Source organism: Ursus maritimus, unplaced genomic scaffold, assembly GCF_017311325.1.
Source record: "Ursus maritimus isolate PB19 unplaced genomic scaffold, ASM1731132v1 scaffold_3, whole genome shotgun sequence".
Classification (NCBI taxonomy): domain Eukaryota; kingdom Metazoa; phylum Chordata; class Mammalia; order Carnivora; family Ursidae; genus Ursus; species Ursus maritimus.
In genome coordinates, this window is record NW_024425563.1 from 45,110,777 (window position 1) to 45,131,550 (window position 20,774).

Genomic DNA, 20,774 nt, shown 5'->3' on the forward strand with positions numbered 1-20,774 from the left:
GTTTCCACCACGCTCAATTTTAAAGTCAGTGAAAACACTAAAGAGTATCTAGGCTTTGTTGTGCTGCCTTTGCTTGTAAAGTCCGCTATCACATTTTCACATATAGTATAAGGTAGTCTCTGCTATGTATAATACCACTTTTTAAAATGTCTTAAGACGTTAAGTATGTGCATACAAACCAAAGCGAGAATAATGTCAATGGGATGGCAGACAATTTGGTATCCAACAGATCTCAACTTTTTGTGGAGTAAGCTTGTCAAATTTCTCAAATTCCTCTACGCTCCTGACTCTCAGAGGAAAATTACTTTCAGAACACCGAGGAAATGATGCTGAGAGTACAAGTTCACCACCACCTCTGAAAAAAATGAAACCACGTCCTTCTCTGAACAAGCAACCGCAGGTACCTTTCCACAGGTACCATTAGGACTCCCTATAGTGCACTAGCCTACAAAAGGACACATTCTAGGTTGCTGACCTCATCATTTGTTCTCATGCAGGAAATTTAAGTACCTTTTTGGAATCTGTAATAATGGAATTTGCCTATACTAGTATATTCAAATAGAAAACATGGACATGGTTTTTTATTTAAAAGCCTTATTATTCTATGGTTTATCTTGGAAACTGAAGTCCAAGAAAATGAAAGATGAAGGTCATAAAGCTAGTTTTATTGACTTCTAAGTAGAACTTGTTCTCACCATTACCAGTGAGTCTTCCAAAAATATTTAATATACCAAAAGTGAATGCAGCTAACCGTGCCCCAGATTGCTTTTAAGAATTTTTATTAGCTTTTTAAAAGCACTCTTCCCCAAGGTGGTGCATACACATACATACGTCTATGTGTATGCACGCACGTGTACACACACACACACACACACACACACACGGAATATTACTCAGCCACAAAAAAAGAATGAGAGCTCGCCATCTGCAGCATGGATGGACTTGGGTATAATGCTAAGTGAAATAAGTGAGACAGAAAAAGACAAATACCATATGATTTCATTTATATGTGGAATCTAAAAAACAAAACAACCAAACAAAAAAAAAACAAACAAAAAACCAGACTTTTAAATGCGGAGAGTCGGTGGCTGCCAAAGGGAAGGTGGACAGGGGTTAGGTGAAACAGATAAAGCGGATTAAGAGGTACCAACTTCCAGTTATAAAATAAAGTCGCGGTGAGGCCCCTCGTTGGCTCAGTCAGTAGAACATGTGACTCATGATCTCGGGGTCATGAATTTGAGTCCCACATCAGGGGTAGTTTACTTAAAAATAAAAAAAAAAATAAAGTCATGGGGATGAAAAGTACGATACAGGATATATAGTCAATATACTGTAACGGTGTTGTACGGTAACAGACAGTGACTATATTTATCGTGGTGAACACTGAATAATGTACAAAACTGCTGAATCACTATGCTGTACACCTGAAACTACAACACTGGATGTTAATTATACTTAAATAAATGAGCCAAACTCATAGAAGCAGAAAGAATGGTGGCTGCCAGGACTGGGTGGTGGAGGAAATGAGAGGATGTCGGTCAAAGGTGCAAACTTGCAGTAATAAGATGAATATGTTTTAGGAAACTTAATGTACAGCTTGGTGGCTACAGTTAATAGTCCTGTATTATAGATGTGAAATTTGCTAAGACAGTACATCCAAAATGTTCTCTCCACCAAAAAACAAAACAAAAAAGGTAATTATATGATGTGATGAAAGTGCTAACTTTTATTTTGATAATCAATTTGCAATATATGTGTATCAAATTAGCACACTGTACACCTTAAATGTATACAATGTTATATTTTTAAAATATATAAATAAAAACACTCCTTCTCATAATTACTGGAGGACTCCGCAGCTGCAGTTCTGCCATCCTTACAGAAGGCTAGAACAGAGGAGCAGACCCTTCTCTTCACCTGTCTCAACTTCGGTGCATCCTGATTTCAGAGACTTGGTATAGTCTGTCTCGCTGTCGTAACGCCGTGAGAACTCCCTTTTCTGATTCTTCTTGCATAAAGGCTAGAATTTCTTTCAGGCTCAGCTGTTACTTTGGAGTACAGCTAAGTTGCACACAGAACTTAATATGACTGCTGACTCATTTATACTTCTTAGACTTGTATGAAAACAAAAACACGTCATAGGCAAAAAAAAATAATGCCTGGCCATTGTCTACTTAATTTTTAAAAAGATTTAGACTAAACCAAAAACATAATAAAGTTCCTACTCTTGAATTTTTGTTCAACCACTTACCTATATTCCATGGACAAGTAAAATTTCCCCCATACTTGGAAATATTGATCCTAAAAATAAAGTTCTCTGAACTTTCTCCTTCTCCTGACAACTGACAATCTGCAAATAAATCAACCGCTCTATCCCACTTTCTGAGATATTCACACAATCACACCTTCTACCACGTATCCATCATTAAACACTTTGTATATTCTTAGTTTCAGTGCGCACACATTATAGTGTTGTGCAGTAATGGGGAGGGAGTGGCATGAAGGGACAGAGCAGAGAAATGGGAGAGGCAAGAAAAAATTTCATTAATCTTTCCAATGTCTCCCATATCTAACTTACTTTACAACTACCCCAAACATGAAAGAGTACATGTTGTATGACTCCATTTATACGAAGTTCAAGAACAGGCAAAACTAATTAATGATAATAGAAAAAGGTAATACTAATCAGCCTCTTGGAAGTAGGGTGGGAACGACTTAAAGGAGCATAAGTGAACTTTCTGGGGTGAAGAAAATGTTCTCTATTTTGATCGTATATTACACAGTGTACTGTCAAATGCATTTGTCAACTCTTCAAACTGTACACTTAGGATCTGTGCATTACAATGTATGCAAATTAATCCTAAGTTTTTAAAAAAGGAAAAAAGTAGTTACTTCCTTTCCACAAAACGGTCAGTTCTCAATGATGATAATAAAATTAGAGAAGGCTCAGGAAAAAAAATTTAAATGGTTTTTAAAAAAAGATTAGAAAAGAATGTGACAATTACCCTGCTTGATGAAAACAGGGTCTGCGTGTTACATTCACTACTTATCAGCACCTAGCACATGGCAGAAGCTTAATACTTTTACATGTTAAATCTCAAGTATAAAAGATCTATACAAAAACATCAGAGAACTGTACCAAAAAAAAAAATTTAAATGGACATGAAAAAAATCTGTAGACCCATGGTTCTTAATTTAAGGTGACAGACCTCTTTGAGAATCTGATGAAAACCATGAATTATTCCTCTAAAAAAATTAACATTAACCACAAAATTTTGTATGTAATTTCAAAAGCTTTATGGACTACCTGAAGTTTATTTTATGAACTCAATGACCAAAAGACTACAAGTGAAGAATGTCTATCTATAACAGACTTTAGTATTTAATACGAATAAAAATGACAACTCTTTGAATTATTTAAGAGACTATATCAAATTATCACTGCATTTTTTTCCTTTGTTTACCTTTTTTTGCAATTCATTTTTATTGCTTCATACAAGATTTGGGAAATACTCATTTAACCGTCTTTTAGAAAAAGAATTTTTTTTTTTTTTAAGTTAACTCTACCCCCAATATGGGGCTTGAACTCATGGATCTAATATCAAGAGTCGCATGCTCTACCAACTAAGCCAGCCAGGCACCCCGAAAAAAAACTTCTTCTAGGTTTCTTTTAGATACAATAGCCAAAATATAACGTTCACTTTAAATATTTTTTTCCAGTCCGATATCATTTTTTCCTCTCATAATGATAACTCATCATGAAAGCAAAAATACTTCATTTTCCTTAAACAGTGCAGATATTGAAGAGTTATCATGGGCAGAATAATGGCCCTCCAAACATGTCTATATCCTATTCTCTGGAACCACGTTAGGTTACATGGCAAAGCGGAATTAAGGTTGCTAGTCACTGATCTGAAGATAGAGATATTATCCTAGATTACCTGGGTAGGCCCAACTCAATCACAAGGGTCCTTAAAAGGTAGAAGTGAGGCAGAAGGGTTAAAACCAGAGAGAGGTCAGTGGGAGAAAACCTGGCCCAATGTTGCTCCCCCTTTGAAGACAGAGGAAGGGGTGCAGGTGGTCTCTGGATGCTGGAAAAAGACAAGGAGACAGGTACTCCCTTAGAACCTCCAGAAGCAGCCTATAAACACCATGATTTCAGCCCAGTGAGGCCCATTTGTGTACCACTGACCTCTATAACTATACTACATTTGCCCTGTTTTAAGTCACTAGGTTGGTGGTACTTTGTTATATCATCCATAAGAAACTAATGCACATGGTGAAACGGAAAAAAAAAAAAAATGTGAGTCAGAGTCGTAATGATTTATACAGCTTAAAAGACAAATTTCTTAATATCTCAGAGGCTTAGTTTTCTCATTGATAAAACGAATATTATGTTCTCTATGTATTACGAAGTGTTACCTGAAAATAAAGTATGTAAATATGCTTGTATAAACTGTAAAATGTCTACAGATGTGAACTAGTAATATTATCACACAAGATAACATTCATGTTGGGATATTAAGATATATTTAATACATACACATATAGAACTAAGAGTTCTATAAACTAGATTTCATTGATATTTATTGAAACATTGTATTTCTGAAAGTTATAGGCCAAAAAATTAATATTTAAATTTCAAAGAAATCACTTCAATGGTTAAATTTTTTTTTAAATAAGCTGTACGCCAAGGGTGGGGCTTGAACTCACAACCCCAAGATCACCCACTGAACCAGCCAGGAGACCCTTCAATGGTAAAATTTTAAATATAAGAACTAAATCTTATACTATGTACTTCTAAATTCCATGAAGAACACATCATAAAGCAATTTATAAAGATACTGAACATATAAGTTATTATAATAGAGAATTTAATATTTATAGAATTATGACACTTGGAGTTATGGTCAATTTTAAATCACCTTTAATAAAACAGAAGAGGAATGATCTGGATAAATACCATTCACAGAATTTTTTTTTAATTAGTTATTACCTTTGGACTTCTCCCACCATACTGCCACAATAAATATTCTCCTCTTCTTCCCATTCTTCATGGCTCTGAAAGAGTTCAAATGTTCCCAAAAAATGGGACAGACACAAACGGGGGCTTATATAATTTAAATCTTTCTGACACTAGATCCAATATATCTGAGACAGCTAAAAATCACCTTAAAAAATCTTGCCATTAATAAAGGCCCTTTCTTTTTTTTCCCCCCACAAGATTTTATTTATTCATTTGAGAGAGAGAGAGAGAGAGAGAGAGAATGCACAAGCAAGGTGAGCAGCAGAGAGAGGGAGAAGCAAGCTTCTTCCAGAAAAGGACGCTGGGATCATGACCTGAGCTGAAGGCAGATGCTTAACTGACTGAGCCACCCAGGTGCCCCGAAGGTCCTTTCTTCTTCATTCATAGGAAGCAATAGACTTTTACATAGCATTTTAATAATTTAAATTCATAACCCTGTACCATTAGAATTGACGCAATAAATCTAATTCATAAAAATATAATCATAAGTCAATAACCTGGGAGGAAATATTTAAAACATATAAACAACCAAAGACTGATCTGTAGAATATATAATTAACTACAAATCAATATAAAATAGATAACAAAAAAAGGGCAAAGTCAACAAGTAGGCAATTCAAAAAAGAAATATACATAGCTAATAGTAAAAACATGAAAAAATGCTTATTTTCACTAGCAATCAAGAAATGGAAATCAAAATTTTTCATCAAGTGAAACGGAGGAAAAAATAATATCTAATAGCAGCAAAGTTACAGAAAATTTAGTACTATCATATAATGGTGCAAAATAGATTAGTAGTGCCTCTGAGGGAGTATCTATTAAAATCAGTTACCTACTAAAAATTAAAGTGTGTATAGCATTTAATCAGAAAATTTTACTTCTAGGTATCTGTTGTATAATAAAGAATTTGTCTGGTCTTTGTTCCTGGGTTCCTGGCACAGAGCTTCTAAAACCCTTAGAATTTCCTGAGTGATAAGAATGTCTTCACTATTCATGAGCCCCCTGGGATCACATGTGACTTTATGCTACTAAGACAATTCAGAATAGAGGCTAGTCACCAGAAAGACCAACCCTACGAGTAAAGGCTTGAGGGGTGATGAGCCAGGCCAACCTCTAGGGAGGAAAGGGAGTCACAGACTGAGTCCAATCACATGGCCAATTTTTAACCAAGCATAGCTAAATAATAAAACCCAAATAAAAAGTCTGGACACCTAGGCTTTGAGAAGCTTTCTAGTTCGTGAACACACTGTTGTGCCAGAAGGGTGATACAGCCTGATTCCATATGGAGAAGGCAGGAAAGCACTGTGTTTGGGATTCTTTCAGACCACACACTCTGTCTCTTCATTTGGCTGGTCCTGCTTTATATCCTTTAAAATAAAACCATCATCTCGAGTATACCATTTTCTTGAGTCCTGTGAGTTATTTTCTAGTGAATTATCAAACCTGAGAAGTCATGCGATCTCCCCTCCCACCCCTATTCCTCCAAATTTGTAGTCATTTGATCCGAAGTACAGGCGGCCTGAGAACCCCAAAATGTAGCTGAAGCTGAAATGAGAGCAGTCTTCTCAGGACAGTGCCCTTAAACCTCTGGAGTCTGACGCTAATTCCAGATGCTTGGTGTCCTAATAGTACCTATCTGAGAAAAAGCCGTACATACGCATTTATTGATAAAGATGTTTTTTACAACACTGGAAAAGTGTAAACATCCTAAATGCCTAGCAACAGAAAAATGGTTAAATAATGTACAGTGCATGCCTCTTATGGCTGGACAGTACGTACGCAGCAGTTAAAGAGAAGAGTTACACTTGTATGTCCTCCCACATAGAAAACTCCTAAACCCGTTAAAGAGAAAAAAGCAGGTTTTAGAAAAATATAGGACAATGTTCTTGTCAACAATAAGTCTCTATTGCAAAATCTCATACAAGTGAAACTGTTTTTCTCTGTAAGTAAATCAATTTATCAAAAAGTTGTGAAGTACACATACAAAAAAATGGTAATAGTGACATCTGGGAGCGGATGGGATCACTAGCGAAGGAGTGAAAGTGACTTTCATTTTATCTGAATTGTTGAAATTTCACAGAAATGGATTCATACTTCTTAGGCAATTAGGAAAAAAAAAAAAAAAAGAGGACTTCCAGTTAAAGACAATTGTCTGAATACATTTATCAGCCTCCCCTCAGTTCAAACATCTTACTAAAATCATTAAAAATGTATTTTTTAAAGGAAGCCTATAAAAGGATAAAGGGGGAAAGGGGATTATCATTAGACTACAGAAAGAAAATAAGTGGTAACTTTCATCACAGAATTAGGAAAGCAGAAAAGCAAGCTGACGTGCGCGCGGCACAAGAAGTGGCAGGCGTGAGAAGAGACTAAAAAGAGAGAGATTCACTGCAAGTCTCTTTCCAGTTATCCTCCCTGATTTCAGCAACCAGGCAGCTGTTCCTCCCCACGGCTGGCGTTAGACTGGAGGTCTGTTATTTGGAGAAAGAAAGTTCCTGGACTTGGGGATAACGGGAATAAAAGACAGAGGGACCTACTGATAACAAATATGGAAATTAAACGAAAGTACCACACTGACTGTTAACACTCCTGACTTTCTTCGCGCGCTGCTCCTAGAACAGAGGTATAAAATAGTACATCCTCCAGGCAAAAAAAGAGAAAGAGACAGAGAGAGAGAGAGAGAGAAGCCACTCTGGAAAATATGACCAATCCAAAGAAAAAGACAGTCATTTCTTAGGGATTTCTTAATTCCTAAGAAAAGGGGCCCAGACAGATAACCCTGCACGTGCACACAGCTTCCAACGAGAATGAGTGAGTGAACAGCCAAGGGTCACCGAACATTTGAGGAGAGAACCTAATGAAAGACTGAAGCCAAACAAAGAGAAAAAGCAACTGGGAAGAAATTGAGTAACTGGAAGGGGAAAATAAAGCATAGGCATACACAAAAACACATGTCATTAATATTCTTAGAAAAACACTGTACCCACAAAACAAGAACAAAATGTATAAAAAAAAAATCACGATTAAAAAAAACCTCTTGGAAATTAAAAAGATGACAGAAATAAACAAAAGAGTTAGAAGATAAAAGTTGGGGGGGAAACTGCCATAAAAAGAAAAACAAAGATAGAAAAAAGAGAAAAAAGAGAAAGCAAAGGATCACTCTAAGTGTCCAACACTGAAATAATGAGAAAAGAAAATGGCAGAAGAAATAATCACAGAAATAATTCCAAAAAACTATCCAAAATGAAAGATAAGAGTTAGCAGGTTGGAAAGGCCTATCAAATATGCAGTGCAGAGTGGATAAACACAGATCCATCCCAAGATCTATAATATTTGTTATGTTAATGTTATTTGCATTGTATTTCTATCATTTGCAACCGAAAAAGTCTTAAGATTCTATGACCATAATGCAATACTTCTAGGTCACAACGGAAATAACAAGAAGGTAATAACAACAACAGTAAATCTACCAAAGATGTTAAAGCCACTTCAATGTAAATCCTAGGTTAAAAAAAAAAAAAATCTAACTGTAGTGAACAAAATTATTCCTCAAGAGAGTTCATTTACTTAATGACAATGAAAATACTAAGTATCAAAAGCTATGGGAAAGGACTACACACATTGCCTTAATGCTTTTATCATTAAAGAAGAACAAATGAAAAACAAATGAGCTAAGAAGCTAAGAGAGGGGCCCCCCTCTCTGGCTCAGTCAATACAGCAAGCAACTCTTGATCTCAAGGCTGTGAGTGATTCAAGACCCCCATTAGGTGTAGAGCTTACTTTAAAAAAAAAAAAGAAAAAAAAGAAAAAGCAGCAGCAGCTAGAAGGGCATAATTAACTTTACAAAATGAGAAAGAAGAGAAAGAGCAGTACTAATGAAATAAATCAATAAAAGTGGTAAAATTTATCATGCAAACCAAAAGCCGGTTCTTTGAAATGAATTAAATGTATAACTCATTATGTACAGTATATGGTTTCTTTGTTCCATTTTTCTCAGCTCACATGTATACAAATAGAATTTATAAATTATCACAGAATAATCACAATTTCAACAAAAATTAGGATATACAAGATGGTCAGAATTTACTAAATTCAAGTGATTGAATATACTTATTCTTTTTTGATACACTGAATTTACTGCAAAAAAAAAAAGCACTGAATAGAATAATGACTTATAGATATTACTCAAAATGCATCTACCAACCTGCCCTTTTAAGTATTAAAAACCTCACTAGAGTTTTCATGGGGAGGAAAAAAAAATTAGATACTCCTAAAATTATACTTTGCTTGAAGAAGCTGCCCTTTCCAAAGGGCAATTCAGCAATAAAGATCAAATGCCTTGAACAAATGCATATCTTTGGTTCTAACAATCCCACGCCTCTGATAAATTTTTAAGAACTGGAGAAACGTAAACATTCGCATGCCCGGATTTTGACAGCACCAGTGCATAACAGCACCCAACTGCAAATAAACCATATAAACCCCGCCTCCCCTTTCACTCTCACTCCTCCAAGAGCTCACCCAGTTGGCTCCACCTTCCAAGAACAGGACACACAGAGTCTGGCCACTCCTCACCACCTTCAGTGCCACCACCCTGGTCCAAGCCACTGTTATCTTTTGCCTTGATTTTTAACTCCTTGCTTGACTCTTGCCCTCTAGTGTCCACTCTCACACTGTGGCTAGAGTAATCCTTTAAATGCCCAAGTCTGGTTATGTCAATCGTCTGCTCAAAAAACTCTCAAATGTTGGGTGGCTCAGTCGGTTAAGCGTTTGCCTTGGCTCAGGTCAGACCTGCATCACACTCCTTGCTCAGCGGGGGGCCTGCTTCTCCCCAGCCTGCCCTCCTCCTGCTTGTGCTTGCTGGCCCTCTCTGGCAAAGAAATAAAATCTTTAAAAACAACAAACAAAAAACACCTCTCAAATGCCTCTCCATCCCTCTCTGAAACAAAAGTCAAAAAAACAGGTCAGTGGTTACAAAGCATTTTATGATTCTGTCCATCCCACTCCTCTCTGCTCTCATCTACAGCCCCCTGCACTCCATCTACACAGGTTTCACAGCTATTCGCTACCACAACGCGTCAGGTACATGCATTCCTCAGGGCCTTAGAGATCCCTCATGGCTTGCTCCCTTCCCTCTGCCTGAATGTCAACCTTGTCAGTGAGGTTATCTCCAAAAAACTATTTAACATAGGGACAAGTCTCCACCCCACAATCTCTACCCACCTTTCCACTCCACTTTTCCCCATCACATTTGACACCCTCTGACACACTATTTTTACTCGTTTACCATCTCCCTCAAGTAGAATAGAAGGTCCACGAAAGGAGGGATATGTGTTTATTTCTTCACTTCTGTATCCTCAGGATGGTGCATGGCAAAGCGGGTCCTCATTAAATATTTACTGAGTGAATTTTGGAACACTGAGCAGTCATTAAAAACCATGTTATAAAAAAAATTCAATGTCATGGAAGAAACTAATGAAGTGGAAAGAGCACGTCATCAAAGAACATCTAACCCATGGATCAAAGAACTCACAAGAGAAATTAGACAGTATTTTTAACTGCATGTTAACAAAACCACTTCAAAATTTGTGGGATTCAGCTAAAGCAATTCTCAGAGGTAAATCTGTAGCTTTAAAATTTTACCTTAGAACATCACAAAAGTTTAAAATGAAAAGAATATATAGAATGAATATTCCAAATTCTATATCTAAAACACATATATGAAAAAGTGAACATCTGATTCTGGTTACTTCTGACAGTAAGATTACAAGTGATTTGCTATTTCTTTTGTGTGTTTTTCAATATTTTCTGCATTTTAGTTTCCTCTAATGAACATGTACTATTTTTATGATAAAAAAAAAATTTCCATCAACTTTTCCTTGGGTTCAATTCTAATCACTGTTCTCCTACTCTGCTTGTCTCTTAAAATTCTTGCTCCCCAGGAGTCGATGCTTGCTCCTCCTCAATTTATATTTATCCCTTAGTAATTTTAGCCATTTTCTGGCTTCACTTAAAACCTGCTAATTGACTATTTCTCAAGTTTTTGTAATGTCCTAAATTGCTGATGTATATTTCCAACTGCTTAAAGGATGCTTCTAAATGGAAACCCTATTGCCACTCAAAATTTAACAGGCCTGAAAGAACTCATTTCCTAAAATTTTTTCTTTCTTTTTTTATTTTTAATATCAGTTAGAGACATCACTATGCACCCAGGTTCTCAATCCTATCAGTTTTACCTTAGAAATCTCACTCGAATCCAACTTTTCCTCTCCTCCACCAAAGCCATAATTTCAATTTAGGCACCTTCCCCCAATTATAGTCTAAAAGTGTCCTAGCTTATCTTCCTGCTACTTCTTCCCTCCTAACAAGCAATTTAATGAGTAGCAGTGCTCTACCAGTGTCACAGGCCGGGCACTGCACGACTCAGGAAGGTTGCCATCCATATCAGCCATGACCATAGTGGTGCCTACTTTAAAACCTGGTTAAGTAAAACAAAGGTACAGCACTATAAAATCCTTCAACAAATCGTCCAAACCGACTTTTCTAGTTTCATGTTCTCATCAGTCCTCCTTACACCCTACAATCCAGACACATTTAACTTTTCAATATGCACTACCAAAAGCCAAGGCTTTTGTGGATTCTTCCTTAGTCTGCAGTGTCGACCCCCCCATACGACTGCTAAATCCTCACAGTTCAAATATTACCTACCTCTGTGAAGTATTCCTTACCTGAGACAAGGACACCTTACAAAGCTTTTTGTTAATAGTCCTATTATAGCACTTGTTACAATATAAAATAATCTCCAATTCAACTGAGACCTGAGCAAGCACAGGAGAAGCCTTGTGTGTGCCCCTGAAAACTACAACGCCAGCCCCTTAAAAAAGTAAATTCATGTTTACTAAAGCAACATTCACCACATACATTATTACAACTTTTCCTAAGTAAATAACAAATGAGTGTAAAAATAAAGTTAGAACAGTTGCATGTTTAACTGGTCAACCTAAGTCTATAATCAATGTGGCAGACTTTAGAATGAACACACATGATCCTTGCCTTCTGAAATTTACACCTGTCATTCCCTCCCCTTGACTCTAGCAGGAATTGTGACTTGCTTCCAAACAGTGGAAGCAGCAAAGCAATGGGCTGTCTGTGATTACATTCACATATTTATGTAAGAGTGTACGTAGCACCAGTTCACCTCGCTAGACTGTCTCCTTTGCTGGCTTTGAAGCAGCAAGATGTCATGTGCTTAGCAACTATGAGGAAATGAATTCTGCCAACAACCTGAGGCGGCCTGAAAACAGACCCCTCCCCAGTTGAGTCTCTAAGTAACAACCCAGTCTTGGCATACCTTTATTGAAATCTCGGGGAGGACCCAAGCTAAAGTGAACGGAGATAATAGATAGTGTTGTTTTGGACACAAAATGTACAGTAATTGGTTAATAAGGAGAATAGAAAGCTTTTATAATCAGAACCCAAGGTATTTCTGAACCCTTCACTGTTTACACAAAAGACATGTTTTCCCCAATTTCTAAACACTTAAACAAGGGCACAACAAACTTAATTCATTAGTTAATACCAGTCAATACCAGTCAAGTACATGCATAATTAAAACGTTTAGAAAGTACTTTGCTACATAAAACTGTTCCTATACTTTTTTTAACCCATTTGCTAATATACTCAATCATACATATACCCAGTATATGCAGAAAGTACAACGTTAAGGCAATTCTCCTTATAAACACAGAATAATCAATATTTTAAAAGCTCGTACCTAATTAACAGTACCAGTGACCAAAAAACAAGTAAGAACCCACTTAGCGGTTAACAGGCAAAGCAATCAAATTGGAGGGGGCTGGGGACTTGCTGGAGGCACTATCCTTAGTACAACGACTGACTCTGCAACTAGCAAAGCGTCAGAAGTACTCAGGTCAGGCACCTTTCAGATCAGATGATGTCCATGCAACACAAACCACTCCTTCCCCCAGCCCACCTCCTACCCTGCAGGCCAGAGAACTTTCAGGGGGAAAAAAAATAATAAAGCTAGAGATGGAAGAGGGGAATAAAAGAGAATTTTCTAAAATATTCCCAAAGCAGAAACTTTTAGGACAGAGCCCACACTTTAGCATAACAAAGCACACAACACCAGGTATCTCCTATAGTGTTTAAAGATATGTGGGATTACAAGTGAGAAACATTAACCACCGGAGTTATTCTTTCGGGCAGTGACAAGGGTGGTAGTTAGAAGTGTAATTTTTCTTAGGAAGAAGCAAGTATTTCTCTTCTGCCACACTGCATAAAGGTTTTCAAATGAATAAAAGAATATTCAGAAACAGGAAGTAGATTAAGCACAATATCCCAAATTCAAATATTTTGGCACTACTGGTAAAAAGTGATGACTGAGAATGATTCAGTGACAATTAATGGAGATAATTCACTACCTTAAAAACCCTCATCTTTCTTGAAGATTAAGAGAAATAAATCTATCTAGAAATACAGATTTCATTTAACATATTCCATTTTAAGGGCTAACCCACACTCCTTCAACACAAGGAAGCATGTTTCCTAAGTAACAGAAGGCACCTGAATTAGAGTCAGACTACTGAAACACTCGAGGACGCAACAGACCCAAGCACACTCAAGCCAATTAGGAGAAGGCCATAAGCAATTGAGTACCACCAGTTAACTGTCTAGATTAATTCATTTCACATTTTTCACTTCTAGACTCAGGGAGAGGTTATGAGAGAAGCCCACATGATAGCTCTAGAAATCATCTCCATTCACTGGTATATTCACTGTATTTTTATAGTCCAATTTACCTTCCCTATCCCTGCTGGATCATTATAGACTATTCCACCATGAATAATAACTGACTTTTATGAACATGAGCAACTTGATAGTGGAAAAACTGGAGACATAAAATAAAGCCAAAAAAAATCCTAAAATACCACCACGGCTTTCAAATACTAGCCTATATATCACTAAAGGCCTGTTTTAAAACAAAGGTGATAGACAAGAGAAGGCTTTTGTTCACTTTAATAGTATTAGACTCAGCAGTCCAAAAGGAGTAACAAAAATCAGAAAAACCGTTCAGTTCCAGGAAATTCTAGGAAATTTCTATAAACTAAAATATCTGGATTAAGCATCTCTCTTCTGGTTCTCTCCAGAGAGAATCGAGTAAGAATGTATACAGCTAAAATAATCAAAACATAAAACCAACACAGAAAACCTCATTCAATTTGGTAATTCATGATGATGAAACTACTAACAATTCAATTTGCTAGACTCCTATTTTAAAAAAGGAAAGAAATGGTATACTGTTTAGGTTTTCCGCAAAATTACGTGACAGCCCAAAAGAGAATGACAATTTTGCATCTTATCAGTACCATATTTTCTTATTACAAAATAGCACAAATATCAATTAAAATATGTTTTACATAATTACAGCAAAACTTCCCACTAATTTGGAATTCCTTTTCTCAATTTTCAGAGGGAATTACTTTATACATGCCCAAACATTTATACAATTTGTAACCGAATAAACACATTAATACTATAATACATACTAAGAAATTAAGTCAATGTGAAGTATAATCAAGTGTAATTTTTTACAGTAAGATTTATCATCTGGCTTCCTAATCTCAGGATGAGGAGAAATATGCGTCTATTAAGTTTCCCTGATAAACCTACCCACTGAAATAGAAGTAAAAATCTCACTAAAGCAAATGCCAGTAGAAAGATGTGTTTGTCCTTAAATGTATTCCATCTCCCTGTGTCAACTAGGATTGAAGGTACTGGTGTAGTGATTTATTCCTATCATAAAATGGGAACAAGTAATTTCTCTGATCCCCTTCCACGCTCTCTCAACTGGAGTTCCTCATCTGAACTACCAAACACAGATTATTTGGCTGTTTTCTCAAATTTCAGAAGAATAATACAAAACTAGAATCATTGTAAGAGCATAGGAGAAAAATGTTAATTAGCTGCCTACAATAGATGCCTTCGGACATTAGGGCTCTATTCTCTGCAGAGACCTGGTTAAGAAAGGCTGCCCCAAGTTCCACAGTATCACTGTGCTATTAGGCCCCAATAATCCTAACCCTGAAAGTACAAAAAGAACTATGCGCACAAAACTAGGAACTTAAATAAGAAAAAAGATAAATTTGCTTTACTTCTACTTTTCCGAACCATGTCTTTGCCATTTGCTAATTTACTATGAATTAAAAACCTAAGTGTCAACTATTTGCCCCCTGCTCTAAATGGGAGGTATTTATTTTCAGAAAATAAACCCAAACAGATATACTAACTCTTTGTTAAAGGAAATTATCAGCCCTTGAAGTATAGTAATCAGCATATTTGAAATAAGATATTAATTTGATAAGCTTTTTCTTATTCTTTTAGCAAGCTTTTAAATACATCTTTTGAAGATAACTGCTAAAGGCAAATTTTCACTTTAAAAAGATATTTTTAAAAACCAGCTTATCCTTTATTGTTACCCTAATCTATTCTCAAGAAACTCTTTTGTTATTCCTCAGTGTAGTGACTACAGCTGTGTTAATTAAGATCAAACTAACCTTCAACTGTGTTAATTACGATCAAATCGCAGTAAGAACAGCACTAGTTCTTTTTCTCAAAAATGAAAGTTTTTTTTTAACGGCCCAATTTTAGGAAATACCAAAATTTCTATTTTTGTAGCAAAGTTATAACAAGTAATTAAAGTAAGGTAGTTAGAGTTCTCTATTGAAAGTGCAAAGCAGCATTAAAAACATGAAAAATACTAAATAGGACTCCCATTTTCAATATGCTAACGTGAATACTGATGGTACAGAACATTAGAACAGATAAACTACTGAACATTCCACTTCACCAACTCAAATTTCTCACATAAACTTATGAAAAAAAGGGCCACAAAAATGGAGGGCATGATTGCCTCACTGTTCCAGCTGCGCTCACTTGTGAATTTATCTGCTATCACGATACATAATGCAATGATGCGGGGACGTTTACCTTCTATAGTCAGCCTCCCTAACCAGATTAAACTTCCAATGTCTTCTCCTGAACTGGGAAGGGAGGGGTGTCTCGATTCGTTTAGGATATTAACCGTTTAGAGGTAAAGTAAATCACTACCGAACGTAACTGAAGAGGCCAAATTCACTTTCCTCATATCAAGAGCACCCTTCCTGTTTCTACATAAAGGCAAATCATTTTGCTATTAAAAATTTCCATTTATCACGAGCGACTTTTCCTGAATTCGCAGTCAACACTGCTTTTCAAAAGCACCTATGCTTTTACTGCATCTTTTAGGCAGAGTTCCGATAATTAGCTTCTCTTTAAGAAAGGCTTTCAATTTTTAAAATTCCCTGTTCAGATGAAGCGGGGCTCACATGAGCCATTATCTAAAGTAGCAGTTCGCTGGGGTCAAAAAATACATTTTCCATCACACCAATTAAACTGTAATGCAGTAGGTGGGGCTATTCACATAGACTTAAGGATTACGGTTTTATATTAACAGTCCAAAGGGGAGAACTCCCTCTTTTTTCAAATACTCCTCTGTTCCTCTGAGACCCTCTGACTCTTGGCCTGTAAAGAACGCTCACCGCTTGCGTCCCCAGTCGGAGCTACATTAGGCAACCGGTCTTCTCCTGACTTCCTGATACTAAACGCTACAAGCACGAGGGCTGTTGCATCGGTTTGTTTCAAAAACAATCTTTGCTCCATTCACCCCAAGGGGAAAACAAGGGCTTCCTCTACTGGGCACCCACTGGGAGCCGGGGGGTACACCCGGTGTCTAAAAACCCAAGCCCAGGGAGTAGCGGGAGCGGCGCCGCCGGGGTTAAGCGGCGATTCCCCCCCACCCCCCAGAGGGGTGAGCGGGCCGGGCCGCGCGGCACAGCCGCGGCGCTCAGGCTGAAGGAGAAAAGGAGAAGGGTAAAGCCCAGCGCGGCCGCGGCCCACGTGCCGCCCGCGAGAGGCAGGGAACCTGGGAGCCGGGGACGGGAGGGAGCCGTACCTCCAAACATGTGCGGCGAGAGGTGAGCTGGTAAGGAGCCGATCACCAGGCGCGGCCCGCCGGGGCCCCCAACCGCCGGCCGGTCTCTGCCGCCGCCGCCCTCCTCCGGGCTGCTGTGCACCGAGTCCTGCGAGCCGTACGGGCCGCTGCTGCTGTTGGGGATGCTGAACGAGGACTGAGCCGCGCGGGCCGCCGACGCCACGCTCCCTACGGCCCCGCCGAGGGAGCGACTGCGCGGGGCCGCCGAGGCCGCCGCGGCGCCGCCCAAGGCGCTGGGCTGGTGCGCGCCGGACACCTGAGCCGGAAACCTCCCTGCGGCCGCGGCCCGCGCCCCGCTGCCGCCGCCGCCTCCGCCGCCGCCCGCGGTCCCATTGGTCCCTCCGCTGCTGCTGGAAGGTAGATCCGAGCCCGAGTAGGCGCGGGTGCGGCCGTTAGCAGCGGCCGGGCCGCTCTGCTTGGCGCCCATGGCCGCCCTGCCCCGGGCCTGGCCCGCGCGCGGCGCCCGGAGCGCCGGGAGGGCGGGAGCAAGCGCAGGAGCGAGCGGGCAGGGCCGAGGCGCCGCGGCCGGCGCAAGGAGAAGCCCGCACGTCCAGGGCCGCCGCCCGGCGCCCCGAAGGGCGGTCGGCGCCCGGAGCGCTCTTGTGTTCGGGGGCGGCGGGCGAGACCGGCGGCCTGCGGGAGGTCGCGGGAAACGAGGAGAAGCGGAGAGGAAGGAGGTCGGGCTGCGGCGGACGCCGCTCGCTAGCTCCGGCGGGAGGGGCGGCTCAGGTGGCTGTGCGGCTGCCGCTGGTTTCGGTTCTGGTGCGCCGCGACGGGTCGCTGCCGCTCTCTGCCGCCGTCGCCGCTCTCTGTGCCCCGGGCCTCGGTACCGCCTCCTCCCGGGCTGCCGCAGCTACCGCCGCCATCCTCCGGCTCACACGGCGGCTCGCGGGTGAGTGGGAGGCGCCCGCCCAGACTCCGCCGGGGCCACCTTCCCTCCTCCCCCAGCCACCCAGCTGTTATTAACGGAGAAAGAGGAAAAACGGGTGGCGCGTGAGGGGAGGATGGAGGAGGGGAGGGAGGGGCGGCGCGCGCTTCCCGGCAACCGTCGCCGCACTAACCCCTGCGAAGGAGGGGCGGGGGGGAGGTTCTGGGCCCCGAAGGTGGGGGTGCCCAGTAGGGGAGGAGGTTCCCCGGCCCTCGCACCGGAAGGCCGAGGAGCAGCGGGGCTCCAAAGTGCACCAGGACTCGGGTGTTTGGGTCGCAGGCGGTGGCCCCACCCCCGCCCCCTCGCACCGCCCGGCGGATTGGCTTCCGCCGGCCCGGCCCCGCCTCCCCCGGCCGCGGCCTTCCCGCCCCGGCCCCGCCTCGCCAAGGTACAGCGGTGTGGTAGGTGCTGCCACCCGTGGACTCGGTGATGGACAGGTCGTTGGTCCCGCCCCCTCCCGCAGGGCGCGCCCCCTCTCTCACCGCGGGGCCTAAGCCGATTGGAGGGACGGAGCCCCTCGGGGCGCCAACCAGAAGGCGGCCCCTCCTCTCGCACGTGGCCCTGGGACCCTGAATTAGACCAGCGTCTCCAAACTTCAAGTTCTCCCAGCTGGGGCTGGGAATGACTGTGTCCTGGATCCGGGAGCCTCCAGTTTGGGCGGGTGTTAACCTCCTCGTTGGTGTTACTCAGAGTGTGTCTTTTAGATAAAACAGACGCTCAACAATGTTGATGATAAAAGACTAAGAACCGCAAAAACATAATAACCAAGAAGGCAGAAATCAACTCCATCTTAATTAGATTTACCCCGTAAAACTGACCGTGGAAGAAGCGCAGTTGGAAGAACTAAAGATAATCAATCCAGCGTGACTTTCGGTTGTAAGGCAGAAACCGTGGTGCAGAAAAAGCTGCAACCTGATTTAGGAGATCTGGGGTCTAGGTCTGGGATCAGAACTAAATTACGTGTCGTGAGCAAACTTGACCTTTTTGGACTTTAGTTTCCTGACCTGGGATGTTTGTATTAAATCCCTAGGGCTCTGACAGCTTTGAAATCCTGTAATTTCTCTGGGGGCACCTGGCTGGCTCAGTCAGTAGAGCCTGAGACTCGATATCTGGGTTCGTAGAGGTTAATGAAATAAAAAAAGCTTTAAAAATAATAAAATCCTATAATTTCTCTAAAATGGAATTTAGCAAAATTCTCCTCAGTTCATTTCTAACTGTGATGTAGTATCTTGGTGGCAGAACATGGTCTGGATATCCATTTTGAAAATGCATGAAGTGTCCATTATGTGAAAATAATAGCAACTGGTATTTTTGTACAAACTGCAAAAATAAATACCTTATTGTTTTAACACATTTGTAATATCATTAATGATTTTCATCATTCAAGTATGAGAATTAAGTTTTCAAACAGAAGTGAAGAATATATGTATAGCTATAGATGCATTGTGTGACTATATAAAACATCTGAGAATGTATATGTATCAGTGTGTGCGTGCGTGTGTGTGTGTGTGTGTAAATGGAAAAACAAAGCTACTCAATGCAAATTTAAAATTCTTCCATCCTGTGTACGAGTTTTACTGACCCATTGGTTACTTGGTAAGCAGGGAAAAATTTGAAAGGCTAAAGTGGTAACCAGAATGACAAGTTCTAATCCAAGAAGGTATTTAGTGATTTGATCTGATTTAACTTTTACTGAATGAGACCTTCAGTGTAAAACTCTGGTTCAGCAGGAATATAGAAAAGTAACACATTATGATTTAAAAAAAGGAGTAAATGAATTTTGCAAGTCTCTGAGGAGCTAATAACTGATAAAGGATTTCACATTCATCATTATATATGCATTTTAAAAGTTGAGATAACTATAATATGGAGCAAATGCCATTCAGTAGTTAAAACTATTAAAAGATTTAATGATAAAACTGTATGACTCTTAGTCGTATTCAGATTTAATTATATTTTGCTTCATCACATCCAAACTTAGTTTTATTTTTAAATCATTTTTACTCAGATGGTAATTACACCTTGAAGCACTCAACGTTTATTCCTAACTAGGAAAACAAATCCCCTGGTAGCACCAGGCTTCTAACATTCACATCATCCACAACAGCTGGAATTTTACATATGTCTGAACAATTGTTTGATTTATGTCCCTTCCTCACAAGACCAAATTCCCTGAGAGCATGGAAGGCGTGTGGTTTTGGTTTTTGTTTTTTGCTCACCAGCAGCAGTGCTTGGGACACAGTAGCCTCTAGGTAAGTATTTGTTGAATAAATGAGTGGCCAGAAAGTCATTTATAGGCTGAATGTTGGACATAATAGAAATTGAAGCTGATCATGGGGCTCATTAAATACGTGTTTCGTGTTACTCACTAAGGCAGAGCATTACTCAGGACAGGCTAAGCTCTCCAGCGGAATCAAACCGCTAAACTTGAGGGCCATCATGCCAGGAAAGCACACTGTGAGCTCACCGGGTCTGCCCTCTCATCTCTCTTCAGATGGTTCCCCACCTGAGTGGCAGTCTTGGGTTTCTCTTCAAGCAGTGGCTCCAGGACCCCAGCTCTTATGCAGTGGCTAGGCAGACCCCCAGACTCCCCCCAGAACCCTTCTCTAAATCCTGTGGATTTGGCTGGCCAAAGGAAAAGGGCAGATGCTGAAAGAAGTGTCAGCCAAGCCTGAAGGGGTTTGCATCCCTCCTACCCACTCTCCATGCTGCCAGAAGTCGGTCACAGGTTCTAACCCAAATGCAAAGGGGTCAGGAAATGCAGTCTTAAC

The 20,774-nt window shown here is 40.3% G+C and overlaps 1 protein-coding gene and 1 long non-coding RNA gene across 2 annotated transcripts in view; one reads left to right on the forward strand and one right to left on the reverse strand.

The window, feature by feature from the left end:
- Window positions 1-17,517, reverse strand: part of ZNRF2 (zinc and ring finger 2) — a 108,769-nt gene extending 91,252 nt beyond the window's left edge. The window contains exon 1 of the mRNA XM_040644128.1: window positions 17,037-17,517. Coding sequence (XP_040500062.1) covers window positions 17,037-17,502 — 466 coding nt within the window. The 5' untranslated portion in view covers window positions 17,503-17,517. The remainder of the gene's footprint in view (window positions 1-17,036) is intronic.
- Window positions 17,518-17,573: 56 nt separating this feature from the next.
- LOC121105820 lies at window positions 17,574-19,352 on the forward strand. Its single transcript, XR_005838543.1, has 2 exons — window positions 17,574-17,967; window positions 18,467-19,352. It is a non-coding gene; the product is annotated as an uncharacterized LOC121105820 (long non-coding RNA).
- Window positions 19,353-20,774: the final 1,422 nt, after the last annotated feature.